We start from the raw sequence: 15339 nt of genomic DNA on the forward strand, positions 1-15339 counted from the left end.
TAAAGCTATAAATTTATTGTGATTATTTCTAACAATGGCTTGAAATCATCTGGAATAATTCTGAATCCATGATCTTTTTATTTATCCAGTTTTGAGAGACTTAAGGACACCCTCTCTCTATGCTTTACTCTTTGCCATCCAAACAGGAAACATATAAGTATGAGTAGAAAATAGTGTACAGTTGTCTTTTACATGCAGATCTATTTTTGCCATGCTTGTGCTTGTATAAACTAAAACACAAGGCAATCCAATAAACAATGTCGCACGTTAAAATCCATTAACATACTTAAACAAATGACAAATACATAGGCTAAAGAATAGAGCTACATTACAGTAATCACAAGGTTCTCCAAGTAAACAGTGGTGGGTGTTGAAATAATTTGAAGTGCTATGTGCTTTATGAAGAAGGCTGGCTTTAAAGTAACAGCTCCACATACCTACTTTCCATATAACAAGTAATGAGCTGCCACATTGTTAGCACTCTTAAAAAATAGAAGAAGAATTAAATTCTTTAACGACATTTGGGATGTTTTTTTAATAGAATCCCTTACATTGTGGTTTCTGGTCTCCCCACTAGATGCTGCTATTACACTCATTCATTGACTGTAAATTAACGTTCGCTGAACATCAAAGATCGTCTATTAAGAAGAAGCGCTCTGTTGACTACAAAATGAACGTTCCCAAATTCTCTTCTTGTTACGTTAAAAAACGGTACGTAGTGATAGCTCTTGCCTTTTCGCATGTCCCATTCAGTACTCGAAGAGAATGATGACAGAGGATGGAGAACGAGGCTTGTGCACTGACAGACAAGAAGTAAAGAGACGACGAGGTGCAGGTTAAAACTGGTTCTTTGTATTTATCGCTAGATGTCTTTTTGAATATATGTAGCTCGCCGGTCTGTGGTTTGTTTTGAATGGTAGCTAGCATTAAGTTAAGCTAGGCACAGGCTGCCCGAGCTAACCGTTGGTCATGTAAGCTAATCAGTCACTGTAACAAGGTAGCGGGGTGAGACTCGAGCTGTGAAATTCGCATCTTGCCGTAAACATACCGATTACCCTAATGATTTATTAGTAGCTTGTTATATATGGTCTACTTTTTATTCTAAGACAACATTTTGTTGACAACTGTTTGGAACCCGCAGGATTCGGCTGGTTATGTCATGGAAACACACCTGTCTGAGAATAAAAGACAGAAAATGGCAGGACGTCAGCGCTTGTTTTGACTACTGTCAAAGGCTTATAATAATGTTAGAATATCTTTTATGTAAAAAGAAATAAATCTATCGATTTAATCCAGTTTTATCATTCTCTTTATGTTAATGTTTTAATAGAGACTTTAATCTATGACCGTGAGGTGGCAGCTGTAGGCGCAGGACTGAGTCTGGACTGTTATCTGGACAGTACAAAGCTGCGGATAAAGTTTCCTGTATCAGTTTACTGACTGGACACTTTTTCCACACAAGGATCAGTATTAGAAGGAAGGGTGGTTGTTTCTCTGTCAGACGATTTATGATTTTAAAGAGACAAAAAGATGATATGTAAAAGGAATGAGATTGTGTTATGCATTTAACAGTTCAGATTTTATTTGCGGAACAACTATGCAGCTTCCTCTATCTTAACACAGGCTGAGAGTTTGAGGGGAAACACAAAGCGATAGTGTTTGTACTGAACCAACACTTATCCAACCGTATATCTGTTTATTTCCACTTATTTGTCAGGGGGTTACTCTTTGATGTGTATTAAGTTTTTTAAAGTTTATTCTGTGATAGTGACACCCTATCCTCATACTATAGTTAAGCTGTTATCAGAGAAAGAAAGGTTGCAGTGTTTTCTAGCACTCGTATATTACTTATGGGTAATCAGTAAGACTCTTAAACCAAAACAAACAGGTAACCAATGGAAGGATCTCATGTTCTGTTGTCTTTTCTGCATTATATTGCTCCTTGAAAAGGCAAATAGTCTTGTGCTGAGCATCTGGCATTATTTATACAAAGAGATGTTGTTTTTAATGCTTCTCTTTCTTCTTCAGGTGCATGAGGCCTTCAGGTCCAACTAGGAGAACTCATGGAGCCACACATCCTGTCCCTGTACTCTTCCGCCCCTCCTCCACTGGATGATGATGGTGATGAGGCCGGATCAGAGGAGGACAAGTTTAGGGACTTTAGAGAATTCTCTGTAGGGGAATCCTGCGCTTCCTCTGGCTTTGATGATTCTACTACTCCACCTCCAAGGCTCAGATATTCTTCGCCTGAAGTAAAGCTAGCCAGCCACCAACCAAGCTGCAGTTCTAATCATCCTGTGGACGAATATACCCCCACATCTACTGTGATTTCAGGGTCTGGCATGGATGTGGAAAAGCAGGGTTGTGATGCTGAATCACATGTGCACCTCACAAATGGGTATTCTGAAAGAGACTTTAACTCAGCTGTCTCTGCAGGGGATGCAAGCTCTCCCTGTGAGGAAACTGGGTTTGCTGATTTTACTGTGTTTACAGAGCAGGCTGCAAATCCCTGGTGCTGTGGCTTCACTCCCTTAGTCGGCATGGAAGAGAAAACCTTTTCCAACAGTTTAGGTAAACAAATCTGTGATCCAGAACAGGAGATTATTATGGAATCAGAGCCCAGATCTTATTGCAAATTGAAGGCAAAAGAAAATGTTTGCACTATCAAGCACTGTGAGAAAAGAGATGCAGCACTCATGCAACCATCTCAGGACCAACAACAGCCTCAGGAAGCTGCTGCAGCAGCTTTGGATTTTCCATCTGAACCACCTCATTCTGGAGAGAAGGACTTAGGCCATCCTGAAGACATTAGGGATAGTTTAGATTACTTATCAACCACTGGGATGCAGGAGGATGGAGAGCCAGATGAAGGCAGAGAAGATCAAGAAAAGAGTTTTTCCATTCTCTCCCAAACATTCAGCATGTGTGGGTCTGTTTCAGACGCGTCCTTCTGTGATGATTTTTCATTCGAGTGTCCCTCTGCTGACTTGGAGCCAAATGTTTCATCTCTTGGTTCACCAGATGATCAGACTGACTGGGACCAGACTGATGATGAGGAGGAACTGGAAAACTTTCAGTTAGACTCTCTCAGTAACAACACTGCTAATCCCATGGATCCTAACACAGGAAAGGGTTCTCAATATTTAGACCAATCTGCCCCTCAGGAAACTTCTGCTACCTCACAATCTGAATCACACACAGAAGACAAATTTGCAGACTTTAAAGACAGCGGGTTTGCGCCCCACAGGAAACAAGGACATGTCCAAACAGCTGATGCAGGGGTGCAGCTTCTGGGAAACCTCCCACCCAGTGACAGCTTTGCAGATTTCTGCTCAGCACCCACACGGGAGAGTTGGGAGGAGTCGTGGGCAGACTTTAAAGACCTGGGAGCTCAAGAGGAGTGTAAAACTTGGACTCAGTCCCAAGAGCAAGTCAGTAGCCTGAAGAGGGATTGGGACACAGAGGAAGAGCAGGACAGGGAGGGACAGTGTGTGGAAACCAAGAGGAACAGCTATCAGGTGAGGGACTACCGTTGGGGTTGTTTATTAGACAATCCCGGCTCATAGAGAATATTAATTTTATTTGGCCAGAAGCTGTCTGGTGCAAAGTTGTAAGAAATGACAACAGTCCTCAGTTTTTAACAGGGATGCAAAGATACAGATAAATGTTTCAGGTAATGGTGCTAATACCAAACCTAAGTACTTGTACTCGTGAACACTGCACATACCGTACTCAGAATAATAATAAACATGATGTTAGGAGGAATATGTCAAAAGTGCCAAAAATATGTTAATAGTGGCAATAATGGGTGGAAAAGGCTGTGAAAAGGGATTAAATGCCTAAAAAATGGTTGAAAGTCACAAAAATCAATGAAAATTGCACTAAATTGATTGATAAACTTTGTATTAAACCAATGCCATTATTGTGTTTAAAACTCTGTTGCATGGTGGCCCTGAGTTTGTTGTTTTTGCTTTATATTTTTTCTGATTAGGTTTTCATTTACGTCTTTTGCACAACAGACATAATTTCCTAACACATTTAAAGGCAATGCAATCATAATAGTAAAGGCCTGTAAGAACTTCATTTATTACTGTCTTTTTCTCTTGTTAGACATTACTGTCCGGCCGTGTCCAGCAGCTTTTCCTTACCAGTTTTCCAGAGGTGGAGGTCCCAGCTGTAGAAGATGACGAGGTGCTTAGCCTTGCTGCTCAGCTCCATAAATGGCAACCCCCTGTGAACGAGGAGGAGGATACTGCAAAACTCTGTCCAACATCTCAGTGGTGAGGATGGCTTCCTACTGCAGAAATGGTGGGGATGCTATTAGTGGAAATGTTGACAAAAACCTGTTTTATAACCCAGTTTAGTACAGTGTATTGTGCTATATAAAGCCCAACAAGCCTTGTTGATTTGGCCCTCTAAATTCATGATAGCTAAAAGAGATTTGCAGAGAAAAAACTGGAGGCACATTGTAGAATTGACTCATTTCTAGGAAGATGCAACAACAGTGGGGTTCTGGGTAGTTGAAAGGAGCCGTGTTTAGTTCGATGACTGAATCTACACTGAAAGTTAGTACAAAGAAAGATTGTTTTCTCTGCAGTCATTGCCATCTGTACCATTTCAGATTTTCAGCTGTTGCTCTAAATTTGCATTTTCCTGTGCCTCTTCTGTGTTAATATGGTGTCCTAATCAAATTAAAAAACTAAATTAGATCAAAAATCGACTTTGTTATGTCCCATGTTTCCCCAGGATTCAGCTTGGCATACGGTGGCCATATCAGGATGTCCACAGTGCAGTTGGTCTCAAGTTTCAGTGGGGAGGTTCCCACACAAACAGGGCTCTGCTCAGGTGCCTTGATGTGGACACAAGAAACATTGTAAGTTTAACTCAACTTCAAAAACATCTTTTAGATGCGTCCTTTAGGAGTTCAAATCAAAACAGCATCTTTACCAGTGACTGGTTAATACTGACAAAGCAACTTATATCAGGGCAGCTTTCCTCACAGTGCATCTATTAGTACATTTCTAATTCCTTTTGATAAACTGCACAAGTTTATCCACCTTATTCCTGGGGTTCTTCTGTGACTACGAATGTGGGTGGAACTTCCAGTACAGTAATGTTAATAGCAAACATGCGATTCTTCCAGATGTTTACAAAAGTGATTTGGCATCAATGGTGGTTGATTTGAAAGGAATAAGTCTTCAATGTAGTAAGTACTTCTTCATTTATATTAAATCAAACATTTTGCGAAATATCATAAGCTGAAAGTTATAAATGATATATTCTGTAACACTCAGTACCTGTTGCTCTGTTCCTGGTACTGATAACGTGACAAAGTTAAATTTGTCATCAACAACAGTGTTTTAAACATGCTTTTCACTGTCTGAATGCATCAGGAATGTGATTCTTTCAGTATCCATTTATCATTAATCCTTCATACAGAATTTGAGATTAACCAAACTGAAGGGTTGACAATTTGAGTCGTGCATAGTAATAATCAATATAATCCCCACATTTTAAGAGGGATTAGTTGGTGAAATAATGAAATAATTATTTCAGCAACCCCACTAATTGCACAGAGAAATATTAAAGCTCTGACTGGGCTTTACATCTTATCTTATCTGCGGGTGGTGTCCCAACTTCTTTAACAAAACGCCATCGACTATTACTTTAGTGATACAAAACTAATAAAGTTTGCTAAATGTGCTTGTCTAGAGGTTATCTGAGGTAATGTCCCATCTAGTAGAGGGCAGAGAAAAAAATACTATTATTACTATTAATATTATCCCATTTGAGGTGTGACAAATGAATTTTATCTATTTTAATCTCATAGCCGCTCTTATAATCCTGTTAAGCATCTTGTTTTATGATAAGTCCCGTTTAGACAGAAAGGATCAGAAATTACGCCAAAATTTCATGTTAAGTATCACCAGGGCTAGAAATAAGGTGCATAAGCCATAAAACAATGTTGGTTGTGCATAAATTTTATTATTTAATTGAATTAATTGTTGTGATGTTTATTTGGCTATACACAAATGGGGGTGAACATGGCGCCCACAGGTTAAAGTAAATACATTGTCTTCAAATTTATGACAGTCTAGAAAAATGCAAGGAATAAATAACATCTATCATAATCTATCATACAGAGTATACATGTAAAAGAGCAAATAGCACATTACATACAATACGCCTAGACTGCTCCAGTAATGCTGTCTTTATATTACTTTCGTATTTTCAAAAAGTATTTTCTATTCATGTTCAAGGTTTATTTACATTCATAACAACATTAAAAAGACAACAAAACAAAACAGTGCTAAGATCAAGACTCACTCATTTTTTAAATCATTTTTGTTACCTTTTAACAAGTCTGTTTTTTATTGTTGTTTTTCTGTGCCTTTTCAAAGGTATTCATTGGTATGAAGAAGCAGCCAGTGACAGTTCCTGCTTTTGCATCCAGCCTGGTGAGCCAACAGTTAGATATGTGAAGTAAATTAATTTTGCTTTATTGGAAATAAGAAGAACTGTCATGGTGTAGGATGATGGGTATCTGTGAATGTTTACATTTTTCAGTCGCTGTTACCATGAGAGGGGTCTGGCTGCGGACAGTACATCTCTAATGGCCACTCTCACAGACTGTTTATCTGAGATATCGTCTCTTTCAGAACCAAAGTACACGAGAAAAAGTTTTAAATAAACAGGGAAATAAACAGGGTATGTTCTTAACATAGTTAGCTTTAGCTACACTTATGTAGATAGCATAGCTAAAGGTAATGTAGTTAACAGTAAGCTCACAAAGTGGCTATGTAAGCTATTTAGGTACGTTCTCTACAAAGCTGCATTATCTTTAGCTACATTTGCTAAGGCTCACACTGTAAAGCTAACTTGTCTACATTGGCTTGTGTAATAACGTTAATTACTTAGCTAGCATAGTTATATTAGCTTTAGCTAAAGCTAACAAAGCTAAAGCTAGCCACTGTTCACATAACTACTTCTAAAATGGGTCTGTACATAATTTAATCATGTATTAGACCTCTAACCTTTTTCTCAGATTTATTTATAAAAAGTTGCTTAGTCAGTAATGCTTGTTTATTTCATGTATGTAATTGCCAGACTTTGTTTACGAATAAAGTTGAATTAAAAAAAATGTTGTACTAGCAAATCATGGCACTTCTTTCTGGAATATGCGGCATCTTAGATGAGCAGTTTGTTTGAATGGCCCTCTGAGATGTACCGTCTGCAGCCAGACTGTTTTGGGTTACCACTGAAGGATAATGCTCGAAAGGTTTTGTTTTTAATTGTTCCTCCCATTTTTTATTTCACTCATCAGGGAATGCTGGAGCCAACCAAAGATTCTGCGCCAGCCGACTATTCTCCAGGACATGCGGTCATGTCACAGGCATTTCTGGAGCCACAGGTCACATCAGCACCCTTAACAGATTCACTACAGGTAAATATGTATATTCTGTATGACAAGTTATAGCTGTATCTTGTTGCTAAAATATAACACGAGACTTCTGCATGGGAAACAATATGTTTTTGACTGGTTCCACAATCAAGCATACAGTTGTGTGTTTTTCTTACTGTCTGTGTAGGAGGCTCTTCCCTCTAGCCAGCTGGACTGGAGCCGCAGTGGCCTTACCAGTTCTCAGGACGGTACGTCCCCTCGCCGAGCACCTCACTTCTGGGGCCGGAAATAGACTTCAGTATCAGCAGTCCCTCTACATTTCTTCTTCTGATAAGCCAAAAACTTTGAGAGTTTATTCTGGGTCCTCTGGACTCTTGATTTCCTTCAGGGCATGTTGTGTCTTTTGATTTTTGTTGTGTTTCCCCCTGATTTACTTGGGTAAAAATGAGTTTCCTCTCATAAATAACACAAATCCCATCTACATCATGATTGGTCCAAAGAAGAAAACTTAATGAGATCTAACATTCAGCAGACCCAAACCTGGACTCAAAGTGTGCAACCAAACAGAAAAATGTCTTGGCAGTCACAGCTGATCTGAGCAAAAGCAGGGGAAACAGAACTGGCTTCCTTTTCTCCCTCCTCCAGCTAATGTAGTGTGCCAGCTTTGCCTGCCGCTCCCTCTTTATGTCAGTATCTACGACTTCCACTTGTTTAAAGGAAAAACTGTTGTCATTTTAAGGTGGTAAAGATGTTATGGTCAAAGCCAACTGAAAACTAATGAGCTGGCAACTAAAAAAAAAAGATGTGCATAATGCTACTATGCAAATCAATGATAATGATGTTTTGGTAGGAAAAGAAACAAAAATTTAAAAAAAGAAATTAACAATTCATGGCAGATTCATATGACATGTGCAAAGCACTAACACCCAGTTGAATGACAACTTAAGGAACTTAGCCATAATAAATTCTGTGTTGATTTAATGAATATGTTTATTGAAAGGAAATACTCAGTTGTATTTATTGGTGGCCACTGTTGATGTCCAAAACATACAGTGTTAATACTTGGTCTAATGTTTGCAAAGTGCATGACTTTATTAAAAAGCAAGATTTGCCCTTAAAATCCAACAGAATCGTTCAGTTTTAGTGTGACCTAACCCAGTCATATCCTCTTTGTGGCTGAAATGTATTTATTCATATAGGCATGTACAGGTTTTCCTTATTCCCACAGACATGTTAAGAGAAAAATCAATCATATAAGTATTTTATTTAGTAAGAAACCAACACAGAAATCAATCACTCTTTTGCTCAGGAAAAGTGTTTAACAACAATCACATATGGTAAAGTAGTGTTTAAATCAGTTTTTGCACAGCAGTAATTAGGTTTTTATTAAATGTAAAATCTGACCCTTAAGTATAAAACAGTCTCTTCTTATGATAAACACGCAAGTGTAACAATGTACTGTAAACATTGCTCTTAAAGATATCTGACCAAATTTAACTAACCAGTTAATAATATATATCTTTGTTTTAATAAAGGTTACATGAACGGCCTGACTCCTTATTGGTTGATTTGTAGCTCTGTTTGGAGCATGCAGTCTGACAGTTGGTAATAGATTGGACACCTTGTAGTTTCATAGAAGACATCTAGATGAATAGGGTCCTCTCATAAAGACGAAATCAACTTTTTTTTTTCAATAGCAATATTAAGTGAAGCAAAGAAGAAAATACCATAGCCTGGCAGCTTTAGACAGTTGTAATAGTAAAGTGTGCACAGCAGAGGGCAGCGTCTCTGATTTTGGTGTTCACAGCAAAAAAAGTTGAACACATTTACAGTATTTACTGTAGGAACTAATGAAAAGAATTAGTGTTATTCTCTCAGTTCTCCATCTCGCCATCAGCCATGAAAGCATTCAAATATTACTGACATAAATTATGTAATGCTTTTTTTTCATTTTCACATTTGTTTTCACATTGTTTTCCTCTGTGGTTAGGTAAATATATTTGGGGAGTTCTTTTCATGCATCTCTTTGACATGGTTTCAAAGACTTTAACAGAAAATGTGATGATGGCAGAGCAGGAAAGAGGACAGCAGATGCCGTTACGTTTTTATGCTCTCTTACTTTATGAACCTTGTGCACTGAGGCATATAGCATATGAGCATGCTTAATATGGTAATGGAGTGTTAATTTCTAAAGCACTGATGTTTGAAACAAAAATGAACTAAATCAGCTTCTAAGTATTTAATTACTAATCAACAGGTTTGTACAAAACCTGTGTAACTGCGCGTGCAGTGTTTCATAATGAGTTGTGCCTTTATGCCAGCAATTCTTTGAAGAAAAGTTTATTTTTGTTTTCAAATGGGGAAACTTTCTCTGGACCTACATTTTGTTGATTTTTATTTTTTCGGATATACTACTCTAATCCAGATTTAATGCACTGCAATAAGGAGCTTGTTTGAAATCCTTGTAAATACTTATTAAAGTTGGTTGATCCTTTCTGGTTTGTTCTTTTCCTCCTCGGTTTCATCTTCTTTAAGGCTGTATTAATTCTCTCTGTGGTGAAATGCAGTGTTTTGGCTCCAAATGGCTATGCCACCTGCTGGATGTTGGTGTGATTTTTTTTTTTTAATCATAGTCAACTTTATTGTCAATTCTGCCATATGTGGAGGACTTAAAGAGAATTTAAATTGTATTTATCTCCCATGTGTGGAGCAATATCAGTAAAGATAGAATCGAAGTCAAACAACAAACATCAATATAACAGTTTGTATATATAGTGCAACAATAGAGCCAAAATAAGCAGAATATAATAAAATAAATAGAATAGAATAAATAAATAAAAGTGGCTAATAATGACACCAGTCTGAATTTCCAGCCCTGGTACCAATTCCAATACCCAGGCCTTTGGTGATACAAAGTACTGATCCTCGCTCAGTTTTTAATCAGTCAGTCCAAATGTGTCAGAGAGACTGGGAGCATTGGTCTATGTGCGGGGTAACATCAAGCATGACTGAAATTTTCCCTGACTTTATTAAACCCAATGTAACCAATTTTCATTTTTACACATACACAAAAGTTGGAGGTATGTGTGCTATATCGGGACATACTGAACAGCTGACATTTAGATAAGATAAAATATACATTATTGTCCTTGAAGGGAGATTTGCCTTGGGGAGTAATGCACTGTACACAGCTCAAACATACACAGACATGTAAAGAAGTATGAACTGTACATACAAGGTCTAAACAATAGAAATATATGGTCTAAAAATATAACACATAGTGCATAAAGGTCATATAAAGCTTTCATCAAATAGGCAGACTATCTCTGCTTTGAATCAAGTCAGTTTTAGGGCAGGCTTTGTTTTTGTGATCAAATGTTTTTATTTTCAGTATGAAGGCTAAATCACATATTAACACAAATCATTACACACATTTCTTCCTCGCTTCAGCTCGTCCAAACTTAATGCAGAATCATCATCCAGGAGTAACACGTTGGGTAAGATTGGAACATTTGTTCCACTAATATTGGATAAAACTTGAGATACAATAGACCAAAAGTGCTTTATATCTGGGCAGTTCAACATAACATGTACATGTATGTGAGGCAAAGTTGAAATTGGAAACGTTTTCTAGGTGCTAAATAAAATCTATGAATAAACTTAAAATGAAATATTTGATAGTTGCCATTTTGAGATGAAAGTGCTACGTTTTCCCAAACTCTTTCCCAGTTGATGGGTTCCTTTGATTGCTTTAAGTCCATATTCCAGACCTTGGTCACACCCATGGATGGACACGTACCTTCCTGAAGTTTCTTATCCATATTTGACATAAAATCCACACCTTTAATTTTGTAGGACATACAATTAATGAAAGGGTGAGTAAGGAGCACAGCTTTCAGTGGGATCCCATTGGCTTGGAAAACTGATCTTAGCTGCAAATAAAAGAAAAATGAGGCTGATGTCAAGTTATATTCTTTCCTGAGGTCTTCAAAGGATCTTAGACGGTCTATAGCGGTTACTACAGTCAGACCAAGACAGAAATGACATGGGTCGGCAATCTAGGCAGAGAAGCTGATTATTAAAAATTGGAGTATGTTTAAGACATTTCATATCCCAGTCCTCCAACTTAACAGCCTGCTGCCATATTTTTATAGGGTGAGCTTTGGGGAAGACTTTGTAGTATTTTTCCATAGGCACTTTTTTGGATACAGAATCAATATAATATTGTACTGTATTAAAGAACATTGAATCCAGATAAAAACAGGTTGAATAACAAAACTTTGCATTTCTTTCCAGAGTTTTGCTAGATTTGTATCTCCACACTTCCTCAGTAAAAGGAGAAAACATCACGTGTTTTAAGTACATGCTTGTTCTCCTTCTATAAATAAGAAATCAAGCCTCCCTGTCCCTCCTCAGCCCACAACAATCCTCAGCCTCTGTCTCCTCTTGTTAGCACAGACTGCTCTGCTCTCAACCTGGATTATTTTGGTCCTGAGGAGGAGAGTGCATCCTTCAACAGCAGCGACAACATCCGTAGCAACAGCCCTCCTCCAGGTCAGCATGTGAATCTGCTGAAATGTAAATGATGTGTCATCTATGAGGTTTATGTTTTTAGGAAACAACCAAAAGGCTGCCACTGTGATAAAAAAAAGAGTGATGCTAAATTTAGCTCATGTTGTGGCTGTGTGAGCCCTTTTCTCCCTCATTGTTTCTCTCTTTGATGACATATTGTATTTGTTCGGCATACATACTTCGTGTAAAAGGAGTTGACCGTGAGCTGTATGAGCTGACCATCAGCAAACTGGAAACCAGCAATACCAGTAGCCACATGGAGGACACTTTGAATCGTCTGATGTCCACTGCAGAGAAGACAACTACTTCAATCAGGTTAGTCATTGCATCTATGTAATGTACATATTTAATTGTTTTATGTCATTTTATACAGAATGAATCCCATCTCATTCTTTAATATTATTTCAACATCTCATTGTCTATCTTAATCTTTGAAATCATTTGTGTGTCTGTTTTATTAGGAAACCACAGCAGGATAAAGAACTGAGTGTGGAGGCCAGTAGGGTGATCTCTGGACTGCCTAACCTGTCTTTCATGCGGGCTAGGGTTCTCATGTTCCCAGCTGTCCTTGTACCCAAAGAGTCCTGCCCCCCTAATTTATAGTGATGTGTGATGTTTGCACTTAATGATATTGAAACTGGACTTGAACACTCCACAGGTGTGAAAATAAGGCATTGTGGACCTAAAAATAATTGATCTTTCTTATATGGTCAAAATACTCCACCTGTTGGTCAAGATCAGCTTTAAAAATTAGCTCTTTGTAGCTTTTTAATGCTTAAATACACTCCAGTGTACATCAGTCCTCTAATTGCAAAATTGTTTTGCACTTTTACTCTGATGTTAAAACATCTTTATGGCCATTGCAGAAATGTTGTTGATATTACTGCAGATTTTTTTGGTTTAAATGGCCAATACACACATTAGATAATCTTAAGGCTGCAGACTCCCAGCCTTGAGCTATGTTTGACCATTATTGTTTTTATAAAACATATACACATTATTATGAGCTTAAATAACACTATACAAGGGATGAAAGATGTGACTTTTTGAATGCTTTAAAATGTGGCCTTGTGAAGATGCATTAAATATAAAACACTTTTATCTCTGGCTGTTGATTATAGTTTTTTTTCTCAAGTAAAATAAGGGGGTTACATTTCAGGTTTGTGAACCTGAAATGTAACCCTTGAAAATACAGCTAGTGAAACTGCCTGAATATGTTTCGGATCAGTTAATGGTCAGTCATGAGCTCTAGTCTTCAACACAGATCTTTAATTTGACATTTGTGGCATTGATACAAACACCCCCAGGCTAAAATCAAGCTTTCAATTTAAGTGTCTTTGCAGGAGGAATCACCCTTATATTCTGAGCAGGTCATCATGCACCAATTTTCACCCCGTAAGTATTTTTATATTCAATGTTCAAATTATGCTTAGAGTTGCTCATTTATTCTTTTGTATATCATAGATATGCTTTTATCATAACGTGAAATTTAAAAAGTGCATTTTACAGGTGCATTTTAAAAAAATTAAAATATCATGAAAACATTTTTTTTCCCCTGCGATTTAATTCCAGAAATGAAACTTCCATATATTATAGATTCATCCTTACAATGTGAAACATATGAAGCTTTTTTGTTTTAATGTTGATGATCAATGCTTACAGCTCACAAAAATCCACTATCTCAAAATATTAGAATATCACAAAACACCCCCCCCCCAAAAAAAAAAGGATTTATGATACCTAAATGTTGACCTTCAAGAAAATGCTGCTAATTTATACATTCAGTAATTTGTTGGAGCTCCTTTTGCACAAATTTTGCATCAATACAACATAGCATGGAGCCAATCAGTCTGTGGCACTGGGGTGTTATGAAGTCCAAGTTGCTCTAAAAGTAGCCTTCAGCTCATCAGGTTTGTTGAGTCTGGTGTCTCTTATCTTCTTCTTCACAATACCACAGAGATTCTCTACGGGGTTCAGGCCAGGTGAGTTGGCTGGCCAATCAAGCACAGTAATACCATGGTCAGCAAACAGGTTCTCATAGTTTTGGCTTCCCTGGGGGCAGGTGCAAAGTCCTGCTGGAAAGGGAAATCAGAATCTCCATCAAGTTTTTCAGCAGGTGGAAGCATGACGTGCTCTCAAATCTCGTGGTAGACGGCTGACAGCGTTGACTCTGGACTTGATAAAGCACAGTGGACCAACAGCAGCAGATGACATGGCACCCCAAACCATCACTGTCTGTGGAAACAGAAAACACTGGATTCCAAGCACCTTGGATTCTGTACCTCTCTGACCTTTATCCTGACTGGGACCTTTCTTTCCAAATGAAATGCAAAATTTAGTAGCATCTGAAAACAGGAATTTGGACCACTGAGCAACTGTCCAATTCAGTTTCTCCCTGGCCCAGGTGGGAAGTTGATGAAGTTGTTTGTGGTTTAGGTGTGGCTCGACACTAAGAACTCAGCACTTGCAGCCCATTTCCTGAACCGGTCTGTGTATGGTGGCTCATACGCTAACTCCAGCATCGGTCAGCTCTCTGTGAAGTTCCCCTAAGTTCTTTCATCGGCTTTATTTGACAGTCCTCTGAAGGCTGTCCTCATCCCTGTTGTTTATGCACCCTTTCTTACCACACTTTTTCCTTTCAGTCAACTTTAAATATGCTTTGATACAACACTCTGAAAACAGCTTGCCCTATCAGCAGTGACCCTCTGTGGATTACCCTCCTTGCAAGGATGTCAGTGATTATCCTCTGGACATTTGTCAGCAATCTTCCCCATAATGGATTGGGATTGTGGGAACTAAACCCGAGTGAGTGAATTTAGGCTCACTAAACCTTTGCAAATTGGACTTTTCCATAATATTCTAATAGTTTGAGATGGTGAATTTGTTTTATTTTTTTAACTAAGTTGTAATCATCAAGATTAAAACAAACAGGTCTTGAAATGTTTTACTTCCTTTTATTAATGTTATTATTTATGAAAATGTAATTTTCTGAAGAAGCCTAAATCGCGGAGAAAAAAATGAACTTCTACTTGATATTCTAATTTTTAGAGATGAACCCATTTTTGAGATGCACCCAAAAAAAATAGTGAGAAACAGTATTTTTTTAAAAGGACGAAAAGAAGTACGAAAAGTTAGAAAGAGAATGACAGCAATAATATTGGCAGAGTAGACCATGGAAGAGGTTTAACTTAAGTAATATTTTTGGGGTAATATGTCAACTTTTCATTTATCGAGTGGGTTTATTTAATATTTTATCCCTTAAGTACATAATGATTTGTTTTGAGTTTTGTCTAATAGTTATTTCATATTTTTATCTCAGATCACTTTTTTTTGCATTTATGAAAAGCAATAACGCACATACGGTC

General features: G+C 37.7%; 1 protein-coding gene across 2 annotated transcripts; it reads left to right on the forward strand.

Moving 5' to 3' along the window:
• The first annotated feature begins 755 nt into the window (after positions 1-755).
• On the forward strand, positions 756-12982 carry aftphb (aftiphilin b). 2 transcript variants are annotated; one of them, XM_041788729.1, is made up of 10 exons: positions 756-829; positions 2029-3518; positions 4111-4280; positions 4747-4873; positions 6402-6458; positions 7325-7444; positions 7590-7650; positions 11861-11956; positions 12166-12289; positions 12436-12982. In XM_041788729.1, the coding sequence occupies exons 2-10, from the start codon at positions 2064-2066 to the stop codon at positions 12575-12577; spliced, it is 2352 nt and encodes a 783-aa protein (XP_041644663.1). In that variant the 5' UTR covers positions 756-829; positions 2029-2063; the 3' UTR covers positions 12578-12982. The 2 variants fall into 2 exon arrangements, with proteins under 2 accessions (XP_041644663.1, XP_041644662.1); XM_041788728.1 differs by having other exon boundaries at positions 767-835.
• The last annotated feature ends 2357 nt before the right edge of the window (positions 12983-15339 follow it).

This window comes from Cheilinus undulatus, linkage group 6 (assembly GCF_018320785.1).
Source record: "Cheilinus undulatus linkage group 6, ASM1832078v1, whole genome shotgun sequence".
NCBI classification, from domain to species: domain Eukaryota; kingdom Metazoa; phylum Chordata; class Actinopteri; order Labriformes; family Labridae; genus Cheilinus; species Cheilinus undulatus.

Coding starts and splice junctions, on each gene's coding strand:
- aftphb (XM_041788729.1), top strand. CDS start 2,064: ATGGAGCCACACATCCTGTCCCTGTACTCTTCCGCCCCTCCTCCACTG. Junction 6,459..7,324: donor CTGCTTTTGCATCCAGCCTG/GTGAGCCAACAG, acceptor TTCACTCATCAG/GGAATGCTGGAGCCAACCAA. Junction 7,445..7,589: donor CCTTAACAGATTCACTACAG/GTAAATATGTAT, acceptor CTGTCTGTGTAG/GAGGCTCTTCCCTCTAGCCA.